The sequence below is a fragment of the Carcharodon carcharias genome, chromosome 12, assembly GCF_017639515.1.
Source record: "Carcharodon carcharias isolate sCarCar2 chromosome 12, sCarCar2.pri, whole genome shotgun sequence".
Taxonomy (NCBI): domain Eukaryota; kingdom Metazoa; phylum Chordata; class Chondrichthyes; order Lamniformes; family Lamnidae; genus Carcharodon; species Carcharodon carcharias.
This window is the reverse complement of record NC_054478.1, coordinates 146,485,755-146,512,264: the sequence shown is the minus strand read 5'-3', so window position 1 is coordinate 146,512,264 and position 26,510 is coordinate 146,485,755. Positions and strand designations below refer to the sequence as shown.

At 46.1% G+C, this 26,510-nt stretch overlaps 1 protein-coding gene across 1 annotated transcript in view; it reads left to right on the top strand.

Moving 5' to 3' along the window:
* The window catches only part of ndufa10 (NADH:ubiquinone oxidoreductase subunit A10), a 142,567-nt gene that overhangs the window by 100,430 nt on the left and 15,627 nt on the right, over positions 1-26,510 (top strand). Inside the window, exons 6-7 of the mRNA XM_041201813.1 lie at positions 13,078-13,157; positions 17,961-18,015. Coding sequence (XP_041057747.1) covers positions 13,078-13,157; positions 17,961-18,015 — 135 coding nt within the window. The remainder of the gene's footprint in view (positions 1-13,077; positions 13,158-17,960; positions 18,016-26,510) is intronic.

Below are 26,510 nucleotides of genomic sequence, written 5' to 3'. Positions count from 1 at the left end.
GCAGTTCTAAACTGTGAAACTCCCGGTTCTTCTCTCACTATTCTAAACTGAGAAACTCCCGGCTCTCCTCTTGCTGTTCTAAACTGTAAAACTCCCAGCTCTCCTCTCGCTGTTCTAAATTGTGAAACTCCTGGCTCTCCTCTCGCTGGTCTAAACTGTGAAACGGCTGGCTCTCCTCTCGCTGGTCTAAACTGTAAAACTCCTGGCTCTCCTCTCGCTGTTCTAAACTATGAAACTCCTGGCTCTCCTCTCGCTATTCTAAACTGTAAAACTCCTGGCTCTCCTCTCGCTGGTCTAAACTCTAAAACTCCCAGCTCTCCTCTCGCTGTCCTTAACTGTGAAACTCCCGGCTCTCCTCTCGCTGTTCTAAACTGTGAAACTCCCGGTTCTTCTCTCACTGTTCTAAACTGTGAAACTCCTGGCTCTCCTCTCGCTGTTCTAAACTGTAAAACTCCTGGCTCTCCTCTCGCTGGTCTAAACTGTAAAACTCCCGGCTCTCCTCTCGCTGTCCTGAACTGTGAAACTCCCGGCTCTCCTCTCGCTGTTCTAAACTGTGAAACTCCCAGTTCTTCTCTCACTATTCTAAACTGTAAAACTCCCAGCTCTCCTCTTGCTGTTCTAAACTATGAAACTCCTGGCTCTCCTCTCGCTATTCTAAACTGTAAAACTCCTGGCTCTCCTCTCGCTGGTCTAATCTGTAAAACTCCCGGCTCTCCTCTCGCTGTTCTAAACTGTGAAACTCCTGGCTCTCCTCTCGCTGTTCTAAACTGTGAAACTCCCGGCTCTCCTCTCACTGTTCTAAACTGTGAAACTCCTGGCTCTCCTCTCGCTGTTCTGAACTGTGAAACTCCTGGCTCTCCTCTCGCTGGACTAAACTGTAAAACTCCTGGCTCTCCTCTCACTATTCTAAACTGTGAGACTCCCGGCTTTCCTCTCGCTGGTCTAATCTGTAAAACTCCCGGCTCTCCTCTCGCTGTCCTAAACTGTGAAACTCCCGGCTCTCCTCTCGCTGTTCTAAACTGTGAAACTCCTGGTTCTTCTCTCACTATTCTAAACTGTGAAACTCCCGGCTCTCCTCATGATGTTCTAAACTGTAAAACTCCCAGCTCTCCTCTCGCTGTTCTAAATTGTGAAACTCCTGGCTCTCCTCTCGCTGGTCTAAACTGTGAAACGGCTGGCTCTCCTCTCGCTGGTCTAAACTGTAAAACTCCCAGCTCTCCTCTCGCTGTCCTGAACTGTGAAACTCCCGGCTCTCCTCTCGCTGTTCTAAACTGTAAAACTCCCGGCTCTCCTCTCGCTGGTCTGAACTGTAAAACTCCCGGCTCTCCTCTCGCTGTCCTAAACTGTGAAACTCCCGGCTCTCCTCTCGCTGTTCTAAACTGTGAAACTCCCGGCTCTCCTCTCGCTGGTCTAAACTGTGAAACTCCCAGCTCTCCTCTCACTGTTCTAAACTGTGAAACTGCTGGCTCTCCTTTCACTGTTCTAAACTGTAAAACTCCCGGCTCTCCTCTCGCTGGTCTGAACTGTAAAACTCCCGGCTCTCCTCTCGCTGTCCTAAACTGTGAAACTCCCGGCTCTCCTCTCGCTGTTCTAAACTGTGAAACTCCCGGCTCTTCTCTCGCTGGTCTAAACTGTGAAACTCCCAGTTCTCCTCTCACTGTTCTAAACTGTGAAACTGCTGGCTCTCCTTTCACTGTTCTAAACTGTGAAACTCCCGGCTCTCCTCTCGCTGTTCTAAACTGTGAAACTCCCGGCTCTCCTCTCGCTGGTCTAAACTGTGAAACTCCCAGCTCTCCTCTCGCTGTTCTAAACTGTAAAACTCCCGGCTCTCCTCTTGCTGTTCTAATCTATGAAACTCTCGGCTCTCCGCTCGCTGTTCTAAACTGTAAAACTCCCAGCTCTCCTCTCGCTGTTCTAAACTATGAAACTCCTGGCTCTCCTCTCGCTGGTCTAAACTGTGAAACTCCCGGCTCTCCTCTCGCTGGTCTAAACTGTGAAACTCCCGGCTCTCCTCTCGCTGGTCTAAACTGTGAAACTCCCGGCTCTCCTCTCGCTGGTCTAAACTGTAAAACTCCCGGCTCTCCTCTCGCTGGTCTAAACTGTAAAGCTCCCAGCTCTCCTCTCGCTGTTCTAAACTGTGAAACTCCTGGCTCTCCTCTCGCTATTCTAAATTATGAAACTCCTGGCCCTCCTCTCGCTATTCTAAACTGTAAAACTCCTGGCTCTCCTCTCGCTGGTCTAAACTGTAAAACTCCCGGCTCTCCTCTCGCTGTCCTAAACTGTAAAACTCCTGGCTCTCCTCTCACTGTTCTAAACTGTGAAACTCCCGGTTCTTCTCTCACTGTTCTAAACTGTGAAACTCCTGGCTCTCCTGTCGCTGTTCTATACTGTAAAACTCCCAGCTCTCCTCTCGCTGGTCTAAACTGTAAAACTCCCGGCTCTCCTCTCGCTGTTCTAAGCTGTGAAACTCCTGGCTCTCCTCTCGCTGTTCTAAACTGTAAAACTCCCAGCTCTCCTCTCGCTGGTCTAAACTGTAAAACACCCGGCTCTCCTCTCGCTGTCCTGAACTGTGAAACTCCCGGCTCTCCTCTCGCTGTTCTAAATTGTGAAACTCCTGGCTCTCCTCTCGCGGTTCTAACCTGTGAAACTGCCGGCTCTCATCTCGCTGTTCTAAACTGTGAAACTCCCGTCTCTCCTCTCGCTGTTCTAAACTATGAAACTCCCGGTTCTTCTCTCACTGTTCTAAAGTGTGAAACTCCCGACTCTCCTCTCGCTGTCCTAAACTGTGAAACTCCCGTCTCTCCTCTCGCTGTTCTAAACTGTGAAACTCCCGGTTTTTCTCTCACTGTTCTAAACTGTGAGACTCCTGGCTCTCCTCTCGCTGTTCTAAACTGTGAAACTCCTGGCTCTCCTCTCGCTGGTCTAAACTGTGAAACTCCTGGCTCTCCTCTCGCTGGTCTAAACTGTGAAACTCCCGGCTCTCCTCTCGCTGTTCTAAACTGTAAAACTCCCAGCTCTCCTCTTGCTGTTCAAATCTGTGAAACTCCCGGCTCTCCTCTCACTGTTCTAAACTGTGAAACTCCTGGCTCTCCTCTCGCTGTTCTAAACTGTGAAACTCCTGGCTCTCCTCTCACTGTTCTAAACTGTAAAACTCCTGGCTCTCCTCTCACTATTCTAAACTGTGAAACTCCCGGCTCTTCTCTCACTGTTCTAAACTGTGAAACTCCCAGCTCTCCTCTCACTGTTCTAAACTGTGAAACTCCTGGCTCTCCTCTCGCTGTTCTGAACTGTGAAACTCCTGGCGCTCCTCTCGCTGGACTAAACTGTAAAACTCCTGGCTCTCCTCTCACTATTCTAAACTGTGAAACTCCCGGCTTTCCTCTCGCTGGTCTAATCTGTAAAACTCCCGGCTCTCCTCTCGCTGTCATAAACTGTGAAACTCCCGGCTCTCCTCTCGCTGTTCTGAACTGTGAAACTCCTGGTTCTTCTCTCACTATTCTAAACTGTGAAACTCCCGGCTCTCCTCTTGCTGTTCTAAACTGTAAAACTCCCAGCTCTCCTCTCGCTGTTCTAAATTGTGAAACTCCTGGCTCTCCTCTCGCTGGTCTAAACTGTGAAACGTCTGGCTCTCCTCTCGCTGGTCTAAACTGTAAAACTCCCAGCTCTCCTCTCGCTGTCCTGAACTGTGAAACTCCCGGCTCTCCTCTCGCTGTTCTAAACTGTAAAACTCCCGGCTCTCCTCTCGCTGGTCTGAACTGTAAAACTCCCGGCTCTCCTCTCGCTGTCCTAAACTGTGAAACTCCCGGCTCTCCTCTCGCTGTTCTAAACTGTAAAACTCCCGGCTCTCCTCTCGCTGGTCTGAACTGTAAAACTCCCGGCTCTCCTCTCGCTGTCCTAAACTGTGAAACTCCCGGCTCTCCTCTCGCTGTTCTAAACTGTGAAACTCCCGGCTCTCCTCTCGCTGGTCTAAACTGTGAAACTCCCAGTTCTCCTCTCACTGTTCTAAACTGTGAAACTGCTGGCTCTCCTTTCACTGTTCTAAACTGTGAAACTCCCGGCTCTCCTCTCGCTGTTCTAAACTGTGAAACTCCCGGCTCTCCTCTCGCTGGTCTAAACTGTGAAACTCCCAGCTCTCCTCTCGCTGTTCTAAACTGTAAAACTCCCGGCTCTCCTCTTGCTGTTCTAATCTATGAAACTCTCGGCTCTCCGCTCGCTGTTCTAAACTGTAAAACTCCCAGCTCTCCTCTCGCTGTTCTAAACTATGAAACTCCTGGCTCTCCTCTCGCTGGTCTAAACTGTAAAACTCCCGGCTCTCCTCTCGCTGGTCTAAACTGTGAAACTCCCGGCTCTCCTCTCGCTGGTCTAAACTGTGAAACTCCCGGCTCTCCTCTCGCTGGTCTAAACTGTAAAACTCCCGGCTCTCCTCTCGCTGGTCTAAACTGTAAAGCTCCCAGCTCTCCTCTCGCTATTCTAAACTGTGAAACTCCTGGCTCTCCTCTCGCTATTCTAAATTATGAAACTCCTGGCCCTCCTCTCGCTATTCTAAACTGTAAAACTCCTGGCTCTCCTCTCGCTGGTCTAAACTGTAAAACTCCCGGCTCTCCTCTCGCTGTCCTAAACTGTAAAACTCCTGGCTCTCCTCTCACTGTTCTAAACTGTGAAACTCCCGGTTCTTCTCTCACTGTTCTAAACTGTGAAACTCCTGGCTCTCCTGTCGCTGTTCTATACTGTAAAACTCCCAGCTCTCCTCTCGCTGGTCTAAACTGTAAAACTCCCGGCTCTCCTCTCGCTGTTCTAAGCTGTGAAACTCCTGGCTCTCCTCTCGCTGTTCTAAACTGTAAAACTCCCAGCTCTCCTCTCGCTGGTCTAAACTGTAAAACCCCCGGCTCTCCTCTCGCTGTCCTGAACTGTGAAACTCCTGGCTCTCCTCTCGCTGTTCTAAACTGTGAAACTCCCAGTTCTTCTCTCACCGTTCTAAACTGTGAAACTCCTGGCTCTCCTCTCGCTGTTCTAAACTGTAAAACTCCCGGCTCTCCTCTCGCTGGTCTAAAGTGTAAAACTCCTGGCTCTCCTCTCGCTGTTCTAAACTGTGAAACTCCTGGCTCTCCTCTCGCTGTTCTAAACTATGAAACTCCTGGCTCTCCTCTCGCTATTCTAAACTGTTAAACTCCCGGCTCTCCTCTCGCTGTTCTAAACTGTGAAACTCCTGGCTCTCCTCTCGCTGTTCTAAACTGTAAAACTCCCAGCCATCTTCTCGCTGTTCTAATCTGTGAAACTCCCGGCTCTCCTCTCGCTGTTCTAAACTGTAAAACTCCCGGCTCTCCTCTCGCTGTTCTAATCTGTGAAATTCCCGGCTCTCCTCTTGCTTGTCTAATCTGTGAAACTCCCGGCTCTCCTCTCACTGTTCTAAACTGTAAAACTCCCGTCTCTCCTCTCGCTGGTCTAAAGTATGATACTCCCAGCTCTCCTCTCGCTGTTCTAAACTATGAAACTCCTGGCTCTCCTCTCGCTATTCTAAACTGTAAAACTCCCGGCTCTCCTCTCGCTGGTCTAAACTGTAAAACTCCCGGCTCTCCTCTTGCTGTTCTAAACTGTAAAACTCCCGGCTCTACTTTCGCTGGTCTAAACTGTAAAACTCCCGGTTCTCCTCTCGCTGGTCTAAACTGTAAAACTCCTGGCTCCCCTCTCGCTGTTCTAAACTATGAAACTCCCGGTTCTTCTCTCACTGTTCTAAACTGTGAAACTCCCGACTCTCCTCTCGCTGTCCTAAACTGTGAAACTCCCGTCTCTCCTCTCGCTGTTCTAAACTGTGAAACTCCTGGTTCTTCTCTCACTGTTCTAAACTGTGAGACTCCTGGCTCTCCTCTCGCTGTTCTAAACTGTGAAACTCGTGGCTCTCCTCTCGCTGGTCTAAACTGTGAAACTCCCGGCTCTCCTCTCGCTGTTCTAAACTGTAAAACTCCCAGCTCTCCTCTTGCTGTTCAAATCTGTGAAACTCCCGGCTATCCTCTCACTGTTCTAAACTGTGAAACTGCTGGCTCTCCTTTCACTGTTCTAAACTGTAAAACTCCCGGCTCTCCTCTCGCTGGTCTGAACTGTATAACTCCCGGCTTTCCTCTCGCTGTCCTAAACTGTGAAACTCCCGGCTCTCCTCTCGCTGTTCTAAACTGTGAAACTCCCGGCTCTCCTCTCGCTGGTCTAAACTGTGAAACTCCCAGCTCTGCTCTCACTGTTCTAAACTGTGAAACTGCTGGCTCTCCTTTCACTGTTCTAAACTGTAAAACTCCCGGCTCTCCTCTCGCTGGTCTGAACTGTATAACTCCCGGCTCTCCTCTCGCTGTCCTAAACTGTGAAACTCCCGGCTCTCCTCTCGCTGTTCTAAACTGTGAAACTCCCGGCTCTCCTCTCGCTGGTCTAAACTGTGAAACTCCCAGCTCTCCTCTCACTGTTCTAAACTGTGAAACTCCTGGCTCTCCTTTCACTGTTCTAAACTGTGAAACTCCCCGCTCTCCTCTTGCTGTTCTAATCTATGAAACTCTCGGCTCTCCGCTCGCTGTTCTAAACTGTAAAACTCCCAGCTCTCCTCTCGCTGTTCTAAACTATGAAACTCCTGGCTCTCCTCTCGCTGGTCTAAACTGTAAAACTCCCGGCTCTCCTCTCGCTGGTCCAAACTGTGAAACTCCCGGCTCTCCTCTCGCTGGTCTAAACTGTGAAACTCCCGGCTCTCCTCTCGCTGGTCTAAACTGTAAAACTCCCGGCTCTCCTCTCGCTGGTCTAAACTGTAAAGCTCCCAGCTCTCCTCTCGCTATTCTAAACTGTGAAACTCCTGGCTCTCCTCTCGCTATTCTAAATTATGAAACTCCTGGCCCTCCTCTCGCTATTCTAAACTGTAAAACTCCTGGCTCTCCTCTAGCTGGTCTAAACTGTAAAACTCCCGGCTCTCCTCTCGCTGTCCTAAACTGTAAAACTCCTGGCTCTCCTCTCACTGTTCTAAACTGTGAAACTCCCGGTTCTTCTCTCACTGTTCTAAACTGTGAAACTCCTGGCTCTCCTGTCGCTGTTCTATACTGTAAAACTCCCAGCTCTCCTCTCGCTGGTCTAAACTGTAAAACTCCCGGCTCTCCTCTCGCTGTTCTAAGCTGTGAAACTCCTGGCTCTCCTCTCGCTGTTCTAAACTGTAAAACTCCTGGCTCTCCTCTCGCTGGTCTAAACTGTAAAACTCCCGGCTCTCCTCTCGCTGTCCTGAACTGTGAAACTCCCGGCTCTCCTCTCGCTGTTCTAAACTGTGAAACTCCCAGTTCTTCTCTCACCGTTCTAAACTGTGAAACTCCTGGCTCTCCTCTCGCTGTTCTAAACTGTAAAACTCCCGGCTCTTCTCTCGCTGGTCTAAACTGTAAAACTCCTGGCTCTCCTCTCGCTGTTCTAAACTGTGAAACTCCTGGCTCTCCTCTCGCTGTTCTAAACTATGAAACTCCTGGCTCTCCTCTCGCTATTCTAAACTGTTAAACTCCCGGCTCTCCTCTCGCTGTTCTAAACTGTGAAACTCCTGGCTCTCCTCTCGTTGTTCTAAACTGTAAAACTCCCGGCTCTCCTCTCGCTGTCCTGAACTGTGAAACTCCCGGCTCTCCTCTCGCTGTTCTAAACTGTGAAACTCCTGGCTCTCCTCTCGTTGTTCTAAACTGTAAAACTCCCGGCTCTCCTCTCGCTGTCCTGAACTGTGAAACTCCCGGCTCTCCTCTCGCTGTTCTAAACTGTGAAACTCCCAGTTCTTCTCTCACCGTTCTAAACTGTAAAACTCACGGCTCTCCTCTCGCTGTTCTAAACTGTGAAACTCCTGGCTCTCCTCTCGCTGTTCTAAACTGCAAGACTCCCAGCTCTCCTCTCGCTGTTCTAATCTGTGAAACTCCCGGCTCTCCTCTCGCTGTTCTAAACTGTAAAACTCCCAGCTCTCCTCTCGCTGTTCTAAACTATGAAACTCCTGGCTCTCCTCTCGCTATTCTAAACTGTTAAACTCCTGGCTCTCCTCTCGCTGTTCTAAACTGTAAAACTCCCAGCCATCTTCTCGCTGTTCTAATCTGTGAAACTCCCGGCTCTCCTCTCGCTGTTCTAAACTGTAAAACTCCCGGCTCTCCTCTCGCTGTTCTAATCTGTGAAATTCCCGGCTCTCCTCTTGCTTGTCTAATCTGTGAAACTCCCGGCTCTCCTCTCGCTGTTCTAAACTGTAAAACTCCCGTCTCTCCTCTCGCTGGTCTAAAGTATGAAACTCCCAGCTCTCCTCTCGCTGTTCTAAACGATGAAAGTCCTGGCTCTCCTCTCGCTGTTCTAAACTGTAAAACTCCCGGCTCTCCTCTCGCTGGTCTAAACTGTAAAACTCCCGGCTCTCCTCTTGCTGTTCTAAACTGTAAAACTCCCGGCTCTACTTTCGCTGGTCTAAACTGTAAAACTCCCGGCTCTCCTCTCGCTGGTCTAAACTGTAAAACTCCTGGCTCCCCTCTCGCTGGTCTAAACTGTAAAACTCCCGGCTCTCCTCTCGCTGGTCTAAATTGTGAAACCCCGGCTCTCCTCTCGCTAGTCTAAACTATAAACCTCCCGTCTCTCCTCTCGCTGGTCTAAACTGTGAAACTCCCGGCTGTCCTCTCGCTGTTCTAAACTGTAAAACTCCCAGCTCTCCTCTCGCTGTTCTAAACTGTGAAACTCCCTGCTCTCCTGTCGCTGGTCTAAACTGTGAAAATCCCAGCTCTCCTGTTGCTGGTCTAAACTGTGAAACTCCCAGCTCTGCTTTCGCTGTTCCAGACTGTGAAACACCCGGCTCTCCTCTCGCTGGTTTAAATTGTGAAACTCCCAGCTCTGCTCTCACTGGTCTAAACTGTGAAAATCCCATCTCTCCTCTCGCTGTTTTGAACTGTTAAAATCCCGACTGTCCTCTCGCTGGTCTAAACTGTGTAAATCCCAGCTTTCCTCTCAGTGTTTTGAACTGTTAAAACTCCTGGCTCTCCTCTTGCCGTTTTAAGCTGTAAAAATTCTGGCTCTCCTCCCGCTGTTTTAAACTGTAAAAATTCCGGCTCTCCTCCCGCTGTTTTTAAACTGTAAAAATCCCGGCTCTCCTCCTGCTGTTTTAAACTGTAAAAATCCTGGCTCTCCTCCTGCTGTTTTAAACTGTAAAAATCCCGGCTCTTCTCCTGCTGTTTTAAACTGTAAAAATCCCGGCTCTCCTCCCGCTGTTTTTAAACTGTAAAAATCCTGGCTCTCCTCCCGCTGTTTTAAACTGTAAAAATCCCGGCTCTCCTGCCGCTGTTTTTAAACTGTAAAAATCCCGGCTCTCCTCCCGCTGTTTTTAAACTGTAAAAATCCCGGCTCTCCTCCCGCTGTTTTTAAACTGTAAAAATCCCGGCTGTCCTCCCGCTGTTGTAAATTTGTCGTCTTCATCTTCATAATTCACAACACTATTCCTGATGTTCTTGTTCTGCCTCGCTTTCTTTCCCATTCATTTAATTTGCTGGTCTATAAGAAATGGGCTTGCTGCCATCTCAAACACCACTAAGGTTTTTCACCACTAAGGCTCCGCTGTTATTTTATAGGAGTGCCATCGGACAAGATTTGACCCTGTCACCTTTGCCCCTATCGGTCTCGATTGGCTCTCTCTTCTCAAAGTATTGAATTCAAAATCAGTTGGTGACAAATCAGTCCATTATGCCCTTTCTGCCTCCATTATAATTCTGCCCTGCTCTATGTTGGATGTCAGGGCCTTCCTGTGTGTTGACCCTGCCTTCTGGGCTGTTCTGTACCTTGTTACCTCTTTCCATTCTCTAATCTACCTCTTTGACCCTGTGTTTGGGCTTCCCTACTCTCTTGCCCTGCTCAGTGTACCTTTTAGCCTCATGTGAAATCCCTGAGGGTGTTTTACTCTGTTAGAAGCACAATGCATGCCAGTTTGGCTGGTTATGTTTGGCTAATTACAGGCCACAGGTTTGTTTCTTTCAAGATTTGATATTGTGCAGCCTAAACAACTCTGCATGGCACATTGCAAAAGGCTCAGCGATGATAGTTATTGAGTGACGTGTGCCGGCGAAATAAACAGCCTGCTCTGCTTTAACAGAGCAGCTTAGCCACATCCATGCACTGGTGTTCTCTCTGTTGCTGCTTGTGGCAGGTGGATTATAGGATTTGAATGCGGTTTGCCTGGCATGGTTTGTTTATTTAGACTGCTGTTTGTTGGCCAAGGAGTAACATGTTGCAGCAGGCTTGGAACAGTTGCATTGAGTAAATTTGGTTTCCTGGAACTTGCAGGTGGACACCTCAGCAGAATGGAAACCGAATGGGAAAACTTGAGACTAAATGGAAGTTCAGGACGCACAATGGATTTAGCAGTTTGATTGAGTACCAGTTATAAGAGTCTCATTACTTCTAGGTTTCAATTCTCAGAGGTGTCAAATTTAGTTTTTTCGTCACCTTTCATCAGTTATTGGACACTTTGGTGGTCGTCACAGTAAGTTCAAAGAGCCTTAGTAATTTGTGAGCTTTTCTCTTAATGACAAAAATGCTTCATAGCCCAGTTCAGTAATACCAAAAGGCAGTGGTTTCTGATGTGGTGTGTACCCTGATCCACTCCTAATTATAAACAGCCAAAGTTGTGCGCTGACTATCCTTAATGAGCAACCGACTGTATAAGGGAGGGGCCATTTGTTCATTGTACTGTACACTGGGAGGGCATTATGGACCGATGCTTTCTATATATAAAATGCTTTATATATACCCACATCAGATGGGAAGATAAATTATTGTTTATTATAAGACCTTTTCAGTGGTTGCGCTTACCTTTTGTCTTGATCAGGTCACAATTTCCTGTACATCCTTATTGCTTTCATCAGCAGTCTACTGGAAGAATAGCACAGGATACCAGCACAAAGTGTTCCCAGTCAGGAAGGTGCAGGATACTGGTACCAGGGAGTGAGAGAGTTCAATTTCCTCAGGAAGGGGACTCCAGAGAGGAAATGCAATAGACATATTCACCTCTTGGCCATTTATTAAATACTGATTGCAGTGTCAGAAGGCTTGGGAACTTCTTTTATATAAGAAAAAATAAAAATCCGAAAATCAGCTCAAGTTTTCTTTAGAATCAGCTGCTGGCTGAAGACAAAAGGAATCTTGAAACACCTGATGAGCTGGTTTTTCCTTTTTCCAATCCACCCGACCACCCACCTGCTTTGCTGAAGGTGACACTCCTTGTTACACGCTCTGTGTGGCAATCTGGCTAGGAACTGATGCACAATCAGCCCCAGGACAGAAGCAAACAGAGCCTTCTGGATTATGTTAGTGGAGAGCTGTCACACAACAATTTGGATTACTCGGACTGATGCCAAGCACTTGTTCAGTGTTTTTGGTCATGCTCCTTTTACTTTGTTAGACTTAGTGATTGTGTGGCTGCTTTGAGTATGCCAGCTTTTCCATAAGCAATGCATTTGTTGTAACTAGAGCATGCTGTCTGGTCCATCCACTGGAAAATGCTCTTTTTATATATTCACTCATGAGATGCAGGTGTCGCTGGCAGGGTTATTTATTATCCATCCTTAATTGCCCTCGAGAAGGTGGTGGTGGTGAGCCGTCTCCTTGAACCGCTGAATTCCGTGTGGTGTAGGTACACCCACAGTGGTGTTAGGGAGGGAGTTCCAGAATTTTCAGCCAGCGACAGTGAACAAACAGCTGCATGTTTCCAAGTTGGGAGCGGGCCATTTGTGACATTGATGGTCTGGGTGCAGATTATTTGCTAATAGTATTGGCGCCAGCAACCTGGAGAAATTTGTGAAGTAGTGATATGTTTGTCAGGTGTGTTGGCTACTTGACCTTCATGGGATGTTAGATGCCTCCCACTCCCCACTACCCCAGTCCCTTTTGGGCTTGGATCAGTTGGTAGCAGCCTCGCTCTCCTGGAGTCAGGACTTGCTTGAATATTTCACTGAGATCCTGAATAGTGGCGCCTGCACTGCTGGCCAGTGCTTATGTTGTCAGTCGCAACCTAAAAGTTAACTTTCAGAACGGCCTCAAGTGCTGTTGAATCCTGGCAAGTTTACATGCTCGATAGCAGAAGCAGAGCCCACTAGTACAGGTATCGCAATCTAAGACAACTTCAACAATGACAACTTGCATTTATATAGCCCCTTTAACACATTAATATGCCCCTTTAACAAGGGGCATTCAAAGGAGTGTTACCAAACAATATTTGACACCGTCTGCTTAAGGAGATATTAAGACAGGTGATGTTTGTTTCTAGAGGTAGGTTTTAAGGAGTCTCTTAAAGGAGGAGAGGCGGGGAGACAGGCGTAGAGGTTTAGGGAGGGAATTCCAGAGCCGAGGGGCCAGGCAGCTGGAGGCATGCCTGCCAGTGGTGGAGTGATTAAAATCAGGGATGCTCAAGAGGACAGATTTGGAGGAGCGCAGTTATCTTGGATGGGACTGAAAGAGGTTGCAGAGATTGTAAGGGGTGAGGCCATTGGCAGATTTGAAAATAAGGATGAGAATTCTAAAAGCAAGGCATTGCCAGTCCAGGAGACAGTGTAAGTCAGCGAGCACAGAGGGTGATTTGTGAATGGACTTGGTGCAGGTTGAATTCCAACTCCAAGACTTGAGTGTGTCATTATCAGGTAGATCTGTCGTCCTTCAGATGAGGTATTGAACCTGGTAAATATTCTGTGGCACTGTTTGAAGAACAGGATGTTCTCCTGGTATCCAAGCCAATATTCATCGCTTGGCCGATACTACCAAAAACAGTGCAACAGTCAGTGAATGGGGTCGTAGTCTGTGGAAAATGGCTGCTGTGATTTTACACAAGTAGTCAGTGTGCTTGAAGTACGTTTTTTCAAGGTGAAATTTTTGAACAATGATGAGCTGTTATAAAGGCAGATTATCTTTTTCCTTTTTCACCAGCTTCTTGGTTTCTTGAGGAACAGTTGAAATTACAGTGAGAGGGTGGCGGAGTCAATCCGGTCCCTTATTTGACATCTTATTGATTTATTTTTCTTTGCCCGTAGGATGGTATTTTTTTTGGTGCATCAACTAAGTAAGCTGTCTGTTGCTTTCCAGACTTACGAACAGAATGTTTCCTCAGCTTATCTACAAAGCATTGAGGACGTGTACAAGAAGTCTTTTCTCCTGGAGATCAGGTGAGTGTGCTGAGATCCCTTTAACATATCCTTCTATTCCTTTTTCTCTCATGTGTTTATCTTGAATGCATCTACACTATTCACCTCTACTACTCCCTGTCCTGATGGGCTCCACATTCTCACCACTCTGCGAATTCGCAATTGGATTTATTAGCGACTGTTTTTGGTTATGGCTGCTATTTCTGGTTTTGTCTGCAAGTGGTAACATCTCTATGCTTATCCTATCAAACCCTCGCATAATATTAAATGCCTCTATCAGGTCACCCCTCAGTCTTCTCTGGTCTACAGAAAAGAGCCCCAGACTGTTCAATCTTTCCTGATAGGCATAGTCTCTCAGCTATGTAACATTCTGGTAGATTCTTTTTGCACCCACTCCAACACCCCACATCCTTTATGTAATAGAGAGGCCAGAATGGTTCACAGTACCCCATAAGTGTGGCCTAACCGAAGTTCACTACAAGTTTAACATAACTTCTCTGATTTTCAATTTTTTCACTCTTAAAAATTAACCCCAGTGCTTTTTTAAAAAAATGACCTCATTAATCGTTAAAGTGTGATTCGTGTATCTGTACCCCCAGATTCTCCTGCTCCTCTCCTTGATTTAACACACTTATTTTCCAAGGCGTATTTGGCTTCCTTATTCCTCCTAGCAAAAGGCATCGCCTCACGTTTATATTGAAGTTCATTTGCTAATCACACAGCAAACCTGCAGACTTATTCGCGTCTTCCTTGTATTTTGTCACTGCATCTATTAACTGCACTGCTCAATTTTGTGTTCGTCACAATCTTTGAAATTATGCTTTGAATTTCCGGCTCCCAATCGTTTGTGTAAGTGGTGAACAACTGTGGTCCCAGTGCCAATCCCTGTAGAATGTCATTTTCCATCATTTGCCAATCCAAATAAATACTTTTAACCTCTACTTTCTGTTTGTATCTTGTAGCGAGCTCACTTTCCATTCTCCTACTTGCCCCCTGACTGAAGTCATGGGTCATCTATGCATTTCTTTATTGGTGGCTCTTTCTTGCTGCACAGCCCTCGCCAAGTCAATCAAAACCAATTGTCTGAGTTTCTGACTGCAGCCAATAGGGCCTGAGTATAGGGTTTGGCGTTTGCATGGAGAGGAGACATTGTGTCCCCCCATTTAAACACCCTATGGCCACTGCTTTAAAGTAGTGTTGGTCATCGTTGGCAGCCTTCCATCTGCGCAAGATGGCGGACGTGCAGCATGTCAAAACCGCCGGGGGTGGGGTAGCTCCGCGTGGCGCGCCTCTGCTGATGGCTGAAGAGACCAATCTGCGGAAGCAGACACTGCCGCAAGTGCTGCATCTGAGGCGGTTTATCAGGTGTGGTTGCGGGTTGCTGTTTTGGGTGTTGGCGCCTGTTGCCAAGCCGCTGGTGGCGCACACTGACCCACAGGTGACGCCACCATTTCCCTCTGTTTTCAACTGGTGTCTCCCAGATGCACAAATCAGTGTTTAGGGCCTTCATATCTTGCTCGCAAACACCCTGGAAATGACGCTTTGGGCATCCAACTAGCCTTCTGGCTCCACCTACCTCTCACTGTCCAGAAAATTAGGGCAGGTACAGTTCTGAGACCAGTTGACTTTCCCTGCCCGTTCAATCGACTAATACATGTGGCTCAGCACCCAAAGAAAATGCTTTTAAATATAGTTTCTTGAACTAAATTACTGTCCTGACCCATTTCAAATGTGTCACTGGCTTGTCAGTTTGATGTGTGTTGCTTCTAAACTTGGGACAGTTTTTGCTTAAGCAAGGGTGAAACCTGGCCTTTCCAGATACAGAAACCCATTAAGATAACGTCGATTCTGTTTGTTTTTGTGACATTTAAGTAAAAAGTCAGGCAGGATACTTCGTATAAATTTACTCCTGTACCAAAGCCAAAAGCACCAGACATTGATGCTTTTGTTCTGGGAAAAAATGACGAAGATTTCAAAAATGGCAACAGTGATAATTATATACGCATTATTCACTGCTGAGAGTCTGCACAGAAATGCAAAGCAAGGACTGTTTTAAATAAAATCTCACTACTGACCTTTTTAAAAAAAAAAATTGGCTGTTATCTACTTAATTCATAACATATTGGATGGTTATACTTGTAAGTTGCTGTTTAAGCTTTGTTTGTGCAGACGTTTTGCCAATGCAGGTTTGTTGTGAAATGAGATTTGCATTGAATTTCCCCAATGTTCTTTTTTTTTAAATAAGTTTGTCGGCTCATAATGAACCTCGCCTGTTGAATAAAGTTTACACTATGTCCTATTCTTATGGTGCGCTTACACCCTGTCGCATTCAGTTGCAATTACATTTCACTTTCAGTGTAAAAGGAATGATCCAAGGGGATTCATGAATGACAGCTTGTATTTATATTGCACCTTTAACATAATATAACATCTTAACGCACCTCACAAGAGAATTACAAAGCAACATTAGACATCGAGTCACTTGGGAGACATTAGGGCCGGTGAGCAAAAGCTTAACAAAAGAGGTAGGTTTTAAGGAGGGTCTTGAAGGAGAAAAGAGGCATGGAGGTTTAAGGATGGAATTCCAGAGCTCAGGGCCCAGGCAGCTGAAGGCACGGCCCCCAATGGTGGAGCCATTAAAATTGGGGATTCTGGAGAGGCCAGAATTGGAGGAGTGCAGACTGTTAACGTTGCAATCCTGTCACGATGAAATGCATGCTCTAGTTGCAGTTGTTACTAATTGGGGAAAGGTTAGGGCATTATTCTTAAGTATATATAAGAACCGGTTTCCACCCATGTGGGCGAAGAAAAGGGAGTCTGTGTCTGTGCTTTGTGCATTTTGTGAATAAACCGATGTTAAGGAAAGATAGGTTTCAGATCCCTCCTCTACTCAGTAAATGAGCAGTGAGTTTGTAACGCAGAGACCTCAGAGGGTTGTGGGGCTGGAGGGGATTACATAGATAGGGAGGGGGCGAGGCCATGGAGGGATTTGAAAACAAGGATGAGAATTTCAAATTCGAGGCGTAGTTTGACTGGGAGCCAATGTGGGTCAGCAAGCACAGGCTTAACAAAACAGGCCCTGAGCCTGAAAACGGGGAGTCAACACAGGTTTGTCAGCATGTGAGAAATTTCTAAAGATAGAGAGAGAAGAGGATAGGTTTAAGGAGAGAGTTCCAGAGAGTAGAGGCGCAGGGATGAACAAAAGGCTGGAATCAGTGGAATGGTGCATTTGGGAGGGGTGAGAGAATTGAGTTTCAGGACATTGTAGAGTTAGATTGGGTAGAAGATTCAGAGAGAGTTTATGGACAGGGGCTGAGGAGTTTAAATATAAGGTTGGGGTATGGGTTGCCAATATGGATCAGTGAAACCAGGAATGACAAGCAACTGAAAATTAGTGTCTACAGCATATGAGTGCAGAGTTTTGGACAAGTCGGAGTTGATGGGTTATTTGAGGAGGGGATGATATTTTTGAAAGGGGAATAGATGCTGTACCTGAGGAGGGTTGGGGGAGGTATTTTCAATTTCAGCTAACGTTGGCATAGCACAGGAAGTTCAGTGATCAGCAATGCTCACCTGACTGCCTCTGTCCTACACCCTCCATTAACCTGAGCTCATTTGTTAACACCCAACCTGCAACAAACCTGCTCACTTGCCACCCTAGTGCTCGCTGGCCCACTTTGACTCCTGTTCTACCAGCTCCTCCAGTGTAAAATCCTCAACCTGGTGACCCTATCCCTTTAGTCTTAGCCCCCTCTAACTTTTAATTCTTCCAGCTCTCCAACCTTCCAAAAATTCTATGTTCCTTAAGCTCTTGTGCATTCCTGCCCACCCTCTCCCTTTACTCCAACGTTGGCAGTGTGCCTTCAGGCTCTGAGCTCTGGAATTCTCCCTCGAAACCTCTCACCCTCATTACACCCATTCTCTTTCTCTCTTTAAGACCCTCCTTAAAACTTAGCTCTTCAACCAAACTTCTAATAACTCCTTATTACCTGGTCTGTTGTAAATTTTTCTTTGATTACACTTCTGTGAAGCACCTTGGGACTTTTTTTTTAGGCTAACCGTATGATATACACGCCAATTGTTGTTATTGAGTGCGGTGGGCAAAACGGCTGCTGGGAGCGGAGGACTGGGCAAGTTGGGAGTTGCTGGTCCAGAAGAACCAGCAGTTGGCACCATGTTGGCACAGCACATAACTATGAGGAGCGGTGGGGTTGTTGATAATAGAGTTGAGCCTGGGCTGGAGGACATACGGGTGCAGTGCCAGATTGGCAGATCGGCTGTGGGGGAGTTGGATGGAGCAAGGCGCCAGAGAAGGAGAGAATGAGAGGAAACATGGCCAGGTGAAATTAAACTACTGTTCCATTGCTTTATATACTCTCACACGTTTCTCCTAGAACGAATCCGGGATCTGGGGGTTATTGTAGTTAAGGTATTTTGAATTCTTTTGCCGCGTTGCTACTGTGTTATTTGAAAGAGGAACTTGCTTGATGTTGTGGTGAAAATTTTCTTCCCTTTTTGGCAAACCTGATAGAATAACAGACAAGCAGGGGCTGTGAACGAGCTGGTGATTTTTGTCACAACAACCCCTTGCTTACCAATTTTGTGTGTGTGTGTGTGTGTGTGTGTGTCTCTTTTTGAGATTAAAAGTAGCAGTGAATGGGTCTGACCCGGGTACGTAACATGCTGTTCTCTAGATGCTGTTAATCTGTTTCATGCGGAGCGCCTCGTCTTTACTTCCCAAATATCTGTCTCTAAAACACTGAGTGGTCTGCACCACAGACACTCCAGATACAATAGTAACCACTTCTGTTTTTCCTCTTGTAGTGAAACATCTGAAGTGTTGCAGTACGACACGATCCAGGGCCCTGAGGCAGAGAAGGTATGAATAGTTACAAGAATCGTTAAACTTTCCTGCAAACTGCTTTGTCCCATATTGTCCAGCTGCTTAGAGTTTTCTCCAGTGATGCATTCGCCCCGCCCTGCTGCTGCTCCTCTCTTGTAGGGTATGTTTCTGTCAATTATGGACAGGAAGAGGCTACACTTGCTGCAGCATTTATAATTGTGACTGAAGTCCCAGGCAGAAACTTGTTGCCCTTCCTCCCTTCCCACCATCTTATTATGGACAAGTCTGCTTCTTAGAGTCCCTCTTCCCCTCTCCTTGACCTCCAATGAAATTGAGCAGAAGAAACAGCTCAGGAGAGTGTGACTGCCTCACTGAAATGGTTTTTTTTTGACCCACCACCTCACCCTTTCTCGGGCATTCTCCAGGTTACAGCTGTTATTCCCCTGACTTGCAGGGTTGAGGTCTTCAGTCCAGAATGATTGAATCTAAATAACCAGGTGGGGAAGGATAAAACTGGAGCCAATCTTTACATGCTCCTCAGTTTTTACATACAGAGATGCACATTACAAACATGCAGCTCCAAACCCAGCAATGACACAGTTTCAGCCTGCTCCTGTGTATAAAAGCATAATAAGAAACTCCCTAGTTAATGCCACCACCTGAATAAAATTAAACACTCAGTTAATATACAATTAACACAGAATGTTGGATTGCTGGCGCATTGCAACTTTTTGGTACAGCCCATTTCCACTGCTTTGTGCTCACATCATAATCTACTTTGGTGTCCCTGGTTATTTGTAAAAATGGGAATAAATGCCACACCCTACTGGACAAGGGATTCCTTCTGTATGTTTTGCTTTACTATCCATTTTAAATACCCTAGATGCTTCTTATTGGTTAGAACCTCTGGCCACTTATTTAGTTTCGTTAGACTCCCTAGGTTGGAGGAGGTATTGACTGGGTGGTATGACTGAGACTGATGGTGAACATAAGTTTAATTCACATTGCTGGGAGGAACCGCTGTGTTTATGCTGGGAGGATGTTTCCCCTTGTGAGGTCTAGTTTAAAAATAAGGGGTCTCCCATATGAGACAGAGCTGGGGAGGAATTTCCTCTTCCAGAGGGTCATTAGTCTTTGGAATTCTCTTCCCTAGTGAACAGTGGAGGCTGGGATTTATTCAAGGCTGAGTTCGACAAATTTTTGATTGGCAAAGGTTATGGGGAGGACATGCAGGAAAATGGAGTTAAGGCCCCAATCAGATCAGCCATGATCTTATCGACGAGCAGAGGGGCTGAATGGCCTGCTCCTATTTCTTAGGATCTTAGTTTGGAAATATAAGGTCAAGGGATCTGCTTAAAGGGAAGCCTCAGCATACAGTTCTCCCTTCAAAGTCCGCCACCTTGTGATTTTATTTTTATCTCAGTGGAGGGCACAACCCCATTTGAGCCTTGCTTTTTAAAAAAGAACGGTCCCATGAAATAAAGAGATGGATTTCAGTTGATCAGAATTCAGGCCACCTTTTACGAATCCAACATTGCAACTGTTCATTATTGGGCCACCTTGCATCCATGTCACGCTTTTGTTTCTGTTTAGCACCTGTGACGAATTTAAACATAGCTTAAACGTGAAAATACTAATTTCATCGGGAAGACCTCTTGATGCACCAAGAAATAAAGAACATTTTGCAACACTTTTAGAAAGAAACTGGTGTTAAAATAGAGTCTGAATACTTGGCCATGGCCTGAATTTTATGCTTGATGGGGGAAGTACGATGGACGGGACCGAAAGTGGATGTGAAATCTGCTCCCGCCCTCCATCGGCAATTTTATGCTGGCTGGCCAATTATCTGCCGGCTAGCGTGAAACGCATTCAGTGGTGGTGGGGGTTGGGGGGGGGGGTGGCTGGAGGACGGGCGCCAAGACAAGTGAGGGGGGAGGTCGGGCAGCATCACACGAGCTCCCCGAAGGCTGACAACTGCTGTGAAGATCCCTCCGGGAGCTGCAGAATTGTTGGAGGGATATCAGCGCGCAAAGGATGCCCCAAACTACCAACAACGACACAACGAGCATCTGACGGGCTGTGCTCACGAATCTTCAAACCTCCAAGCATATTCGCTCCTTTTAATCCTGCCCTGGATCGAGAAGGGTGAGAAAATGTGAGCGTCGCCTGGCCGATTGGGCCCGTGCAAGAGCCCCGTCAAGTTCAGGGCGATTGCATGTCTAACGGGCTTAATTGCCCTTCTAATTGTCGGCGGGCCCGCTTCCAACTCCCGCGTGCGCCCGCCAACCATAATAACGGACGAGGGCACCATGACATCAGGGCGCCCGCCCATCGCGTTCTTGTGCAATTTCACGTGAGTCTGGGCCGGGCACACACCCGCTCGAGCTCCATAAGATTCTGGCCTATGTTTCTGAATGGAAAATGGTAATTCTGTGGGAACAGGAAAAATGCCCTGTGTTGGCAGATAAATTACATTGGTTACTTTGATTGCCTGTCTGTAATTTTAGAGCACATGGTTTGACAGACAGACAATTCCATTCCATTCACTATCAAAAGCAAACTGCTCTGGAGATTCAGATCATATGCCTTTTCTTCCTTGTCCACCCAGGTGTTTAACATCTTAATATTCTGGTTTTGATGACTGGGAAGTGATTCGTTTGATCCTCAAAAGAGGATCTTCCCTATTGTGAATTTTAGTTCCCGATTTGCCTCCTGTGTCCCTTTTGTTATTCTTTCATGGGGCGTAGACGTCACTGGCAAGACCAGCCTTGGTTACCCATCCCTGGTTGCCCTTGAACCGAGTGGCTTGCTCAGCCATTTCAGAGGGCATTGAAGAGTCAACCACATCGCTGTGGGTCTGGAGTCACATGTAGGCCAGACCAAGTAAGGACGGCAGATTTCCCTCCCTAAAGGATGTTAGTGAACACAGTGGGTTTTTATGACAATTGATGATTCCTTCATGGTCACCTTTGCTGAGACTAGTTTTTCTTTATATTCTCAATTTATTAATTGAATTTAAATTCCACCATGGTGCCATGGTGGGATTTGAACCCATATCCCCAGAGCAATAGCTTGGGATTTTGAATTGCTAGTTCGGTGACACTACAACTGCGCTCCAATTGGTCAATTGATCCCAAGTAACTTACCACTCAAAGACTGCTCCCTCTTTGGTACTGTGTTTAAGGAAGGCTGGAAGGATTTCAGACTCTTTTATTAAATGGACAGAACCATTCCTGTGGTGTGTCAGGTTGGTATTTGCAGTGTGTCCTTTTGTTTCTGTACATTATTCCATCTTTAAACAAATCTACCCAATGTGTTTTGACTGGGATTGTTTTCAATCTCTGGGATGACGAATGGACATCCTAAAGAGTTTACCGTGGTTATGCGCAGGTTGTTGAATTCAGACACACACACACATTCATGGCAGCAGGCTTTGGTTGAAGAGAGAGTTGAATTGTTAATGCAAACTGCCATCTACCCACAAATGTGGATTAGGAGCATTGGGAAAATGCCCAAGCTCTAATTGGGAAGCAATTTTTTTGTCATTGCGTCGATCTAGCCATGTGTAGTTGATAAAGTGTCACCAGCGTTTGCCAACAACAAAAACTTGCATTTTGTGGGGAATTCCAGAGCTTAGACCCTAGACAGCCCAAAATATAATCACCAGTGATGGGGCAAAGGAAATCACTGATACGCCTGCATTGAAACACTGCTCTGTAATAAGGGTTATTTCAATGGTGTGGCAGGTTCAGATGTAGTTTTGAATGAAAAACACAGTCAACTTTTGCAACAGGACTCTTTTCAGGGACGGTGTGAACTGCTCTTGGAGCACGTGTTTCCCTTTTGAGGCTTCACAATACTAGTAATACTTAAAGTTTTTAATCAAAACATGATTGTGGTTTTTTTTTATAATGACTCGTTTCACATTGTTAAAACTGGAAAGCCCGTCCTCCGTATTAAGTCTGTTGGTGTAAAGTGACCATCAACTGAGCCAGATTGACCTCATGCATTTTTGATTCCAGTATCAAAGTTCTACATTTTGCCTTGGCTATTTCAGTTAAAATAAAACAAACCGCTCCGAGCAAAGCCTTTCAACTTGGTTGTTCTGGATTTTGCATTTGCCCAGGCAAGTGTTTCAGTGGTATACCTTACACTGCTGAAACCAGTCCTTGCCAGAATAAACAAGCTGAGTGGGTCTGCTTGAGCCCTGTTTATTTAATTTTAAGTGAATTCGATCTTGTTCGAGCCAACATCAGAAAAGTTTGAGTATTAAATTTATTATTGCAATGCGGTGCAAATAGTCCTCCATCTTTGCACTTTTTGAGTATTAAGGAACATTGGTCAAGCAACCTTACATGGACTGAGAAACTATCAGAGAGGGTGGGAGAAGTCACAATGATGAATTGCATCCTTGTCTTTTAATAAAAATTTCCCCTCGTATTTTACAAGGTATTTTGGTCCACATTGGTAATGTGCTATTTAAATGCTGTCAGTGCTGTCTAGCATCCCTCCTTCTGGCTGTCACTGGCATAGGCCAGATGCAGACTGAAGGTCCCTCAACAGCACACTTTCCTCCCTATCTCAGAGTGACCCTTTATTATATCAGAATGCTGCTATTTCTCTCACCAGTCAAGCCTGAACCCTGGCTGGTTAACAAGGTACATGGGACCCTGGGTTTTATTAACAGAGACGCACAGTATAAAAGCAAGGAAGTTATGGTGAACACTGGTTCAGCCTCAAATGGAGTATTGAGTCCAGTTTTGGGCACCACACTTTAGGAAGTATGTGAAGCCATTGGAGAGGGTGCAATAAAGATTCACGAGAATGAAGCCTCTTATCCCTGGAACCAGTAACCTGGTTAGATTGGGGAAGCTGGCGCTGTTTTCCTCCAAGAAAAGAAAGCTGAGAGGAGATTTGGTAGAGGTGTTCAAAATCACAATCAACCTGGACGGTGTAGATAGGGAGAAACTGTTCCCATTGGCGGAAGTGTTGAGAAGCAGGGGACGCCGATTAAAGATGACTGGCAAAAGAATCAAAGGTGACATGAGAAAAAACTTTCGTACGTGGCAAGTGGTTAGGATGTGGAATGCTCTGCCCGAGAGTGTGGTGGAGGCAGATTCGTTCCAGGCTTTCTAAAGGGAATTGGATAATTATCTGAAGGGAAAGAACTTGCAAGGCAGCAGCAAAAAGGCAGGGGGTGGGTCTTGCTAAGTAGCTCCTGTAGAGAGCTGGCATGGAAATGATGGGCTGAAGGGCCACCCTCTGTGCTGTAACCATTCTATGATTCTGCGAAACGAAGCTGCCAACTTTTCCTCAGTTTTGGTCAATTTTGGGTCACGGGCCTAAGAACTAGGCCACGAATGTCCAAAGTTATTTTGTGTCCAGCCTTTACAGTGGACGGAAAGGAACCTTTGAGTATCAATCTGCGCAGAATTTGAATCCAGGCTTATGGGGTTTTAAGGCTCCACCTGTGCAAATTTCTCGTTGATGTGCTCAGTTCATCGATCATGTATGTAACCATCATCCCCACCCCTCCCCAACAAAAGATAATTCTCTTGAATTTGGAAGTAACTTCTCAAATTTACCAGTTCAACTATTACGGTGTGACTGCACGTGGGCACAGTGGTTGGATATAGTGTTAACTGTCTAAGTGGTACAGCTGTCTTTTGGTTTTGATGGTGTAGTTATAACTATACCATTTTTTAAATATTAGGTGTTAGATTGGATGCAGTTGCTCATCGTTTAGTTTCCCCCGTGTGCGAATCCCCTATCAGAATTCCAGGCTTGCGTGTTAAGCACAGTGTGGGTATCATAGTTTCCATTCTGAATCTAGAGTGCTGACTTTTAAGCAGAGCCAAGCCATGAATTGCGTGATCTCTAATGCTTTACTTCAGTGTCTGCAGTAGCAGCCAGCTCAGATGTCATCTGCAAGCTGTTAGTGAACACTTTCCTTTCTCCTCCCATCAACCGGACCACTTAAAGATCTGTGGACCACCGTGGCAGTTCAATATTTGCGCACGCTGTGTTATAAAATAGTCATTTCCTATCCAGTTTGAATATAAAACAAGCTAGATTTTAACACTATAAGGCAGGTGTATCATTGAACCAATTCAAGCTTCCGGAAATGTTTTAACTTGTGGATACTTGGATATTAAACGTTCTGTTTGCAAATCATATATATAACCAACAAAAGGTAATTCTGTTGAATTTGGAAGTAACTGTTCTCAAATTCTAGTGTGGAAGGGCATCCCTCTCTCTCCCTCACGCTCTCTCTTTCTCTCTCGCTCTCTCTCTCTCTTTCTCTCTCTCCCACCCCTCTCTCTCTGCTCAGGATGCATGGTCAGCCTCTGCAGTGCTGATCAGTGAAAAATAACCTGTTCTTGAAGAACAGCTTGTAATGCCCGAACAGCATGCTTTGTACTTTGGCTGTTCCATGGCATTTGCAAGTTAACAATTGTGGTTCCGATAGCTCCCTGTAACATATTAGCTGGCTATGTAAGAGCCATATGAAATAGGAGCAAGAATAGACCATAAGGTCTCTGCAGCCTATCCGCCATTCACTAAGATCATAGCTAATGTTCTACCTCAACTCCATCTTCCTACGCTATCGCTTATGTCCCCTAAATTCCCTTTTAAGATACAAATAAACAAATTGTTCTCTGCCATGAATATTCCCAGTGACTGAGCATCCACAACTTTGAGGTAGAGAATTCCAAAGATTCGCCATCCTCTGAGTGAAGACGTTTCTGCTTACCTCAGTCCTAAATGGCTGATCCCGTATTCTGAGACTGTGACCCCATGTTCTAGACACTCCATCCAGCTTACACCACTTCAAGTCCTATAAGAATCTTACATGTTTCAATGAAATCACCTCTTGTTCTTCTAAACGGTGAGAAGTATGTGGCCTGTCCTACGCAATCTCTCATAGGGCAACCCTCTTAACCCAGAAGTTAACCTAGTGAACTTGTGTTCACGTCGTCAAAGGCAAGTATGTTGTTCCTTAAGTAAGGAGACCAAAGCTGTACACAGTACTCCAGGTTTGGTCTCACCAAGGCCCCTATGCAAATATTGCAGTAAGACCTCATTCTTATACTCCAATCCCTTGGTGACATTGGATGCATACAGTACAGAAAGTCTGATTATAATAGTATCCAACGATCTGAGGCATTGCACCATTTCTAAAAGATTAACCTTTTTTAAAGGTGGCTACCTCGTTTTGCTCAAATTTTTGAGTGTTATCTTTTTTCCTTATTGAAAAATGTGCAGGTGAGAAATTCCACCTGATTTGAGGCAGTGCCACAGACTGGCTCTGGGCCATGAGTTCAACTGTGATGCACTCTTGACAGTTTGTCCTTTCTCATAGACATTGTACAGAAGAAAGGAAAAGCTTGCCATTATATAGCACCTATTATATCCCCTGGACACTCCAAAGTGCTTTACCGGCAATGGCTCGTGGGGTGAAATCACTGTTGTGTGGTAGGCAATTTACAGTCAGTAAGATCCCTGATCCCTGTCTTGAAGCCATTAATGTATATATTATAGGAAAATATTTTTCTTTTAAGATAGAGGTTTAGTCTGTGGGTGTGTCTGAATTGGATTAAAGCCAGCTAGTCTGGGTGCTTTGATATGTACTAGTTTTGAGATATAAGAGAGGTAGAGTGCATTTGCATTTTGTTGAATAGAGCATTCAAGAAGTAGGGTGAAATCTGGCACCTAGCTAGCAGGGACCAAGCAATATGTTTATATTAATAATAAAATTGGTACTGTGAAAGGTGTTTTATTGTTAGAGGTGGAGTACAAAGGGGCTGGTGATACAGTGAGAATGTACATTCAATGAGCTGTGCTGGGTATAACAGAAAGCAGTTTTCTGTGTGCAGGGCAGAGACAATGTAAGATCAAAGCAGCTGTAAGCCTACAACTGTCCTCGTCCCTGCACTGTGGCGCTCACCCGAACCATCTTTCATTTTATCTGGAGGTCGAAAATGGATCGTGTTGCAGGGAGGCAATGTACAAGCCTCTAGAGAGAGGGGGAAAAATGTGCCCAACATCGCCCTCATACTGATGGCCACCTCTGTGTGTGGCTACATCAAGCTGTGTGTAGACCCTCGATACGCAAACACCAAGTGTCACTACGTGCTAAGATTCTACCTGTCCCTGGTGTTGCGAAGGATGGGTCTGGTCACGCTGCCGTGGAACGTTCCAAGTAGTTGAACCACCTGTCCCTGGTGGAAAAATTTATGCAGAGAAACACCTTTGACCACAAGTCCATCAGGCAGTGGTCAGCATGTAACGACCTAGAGGCCCTGTGGGAAAAGGAGATGGTGGATCCTGTGGGATGGTTCCCCGAGCAGACTGTCAGTCATTTGGCAGAATGCCTCATCGCCAGAACTTTCCAACAAGCACCAAGACGTAGCTTGGCTGGTGGTGAGAAAGGCCCTCCCTGTCAGATCCTTCCTAAACGCCAGGAGTCTCACCCCCTCCGCACGTTGCCCTCGAGGTGGCTGTGGTGGGGACGAGACCGTTCACCTCCT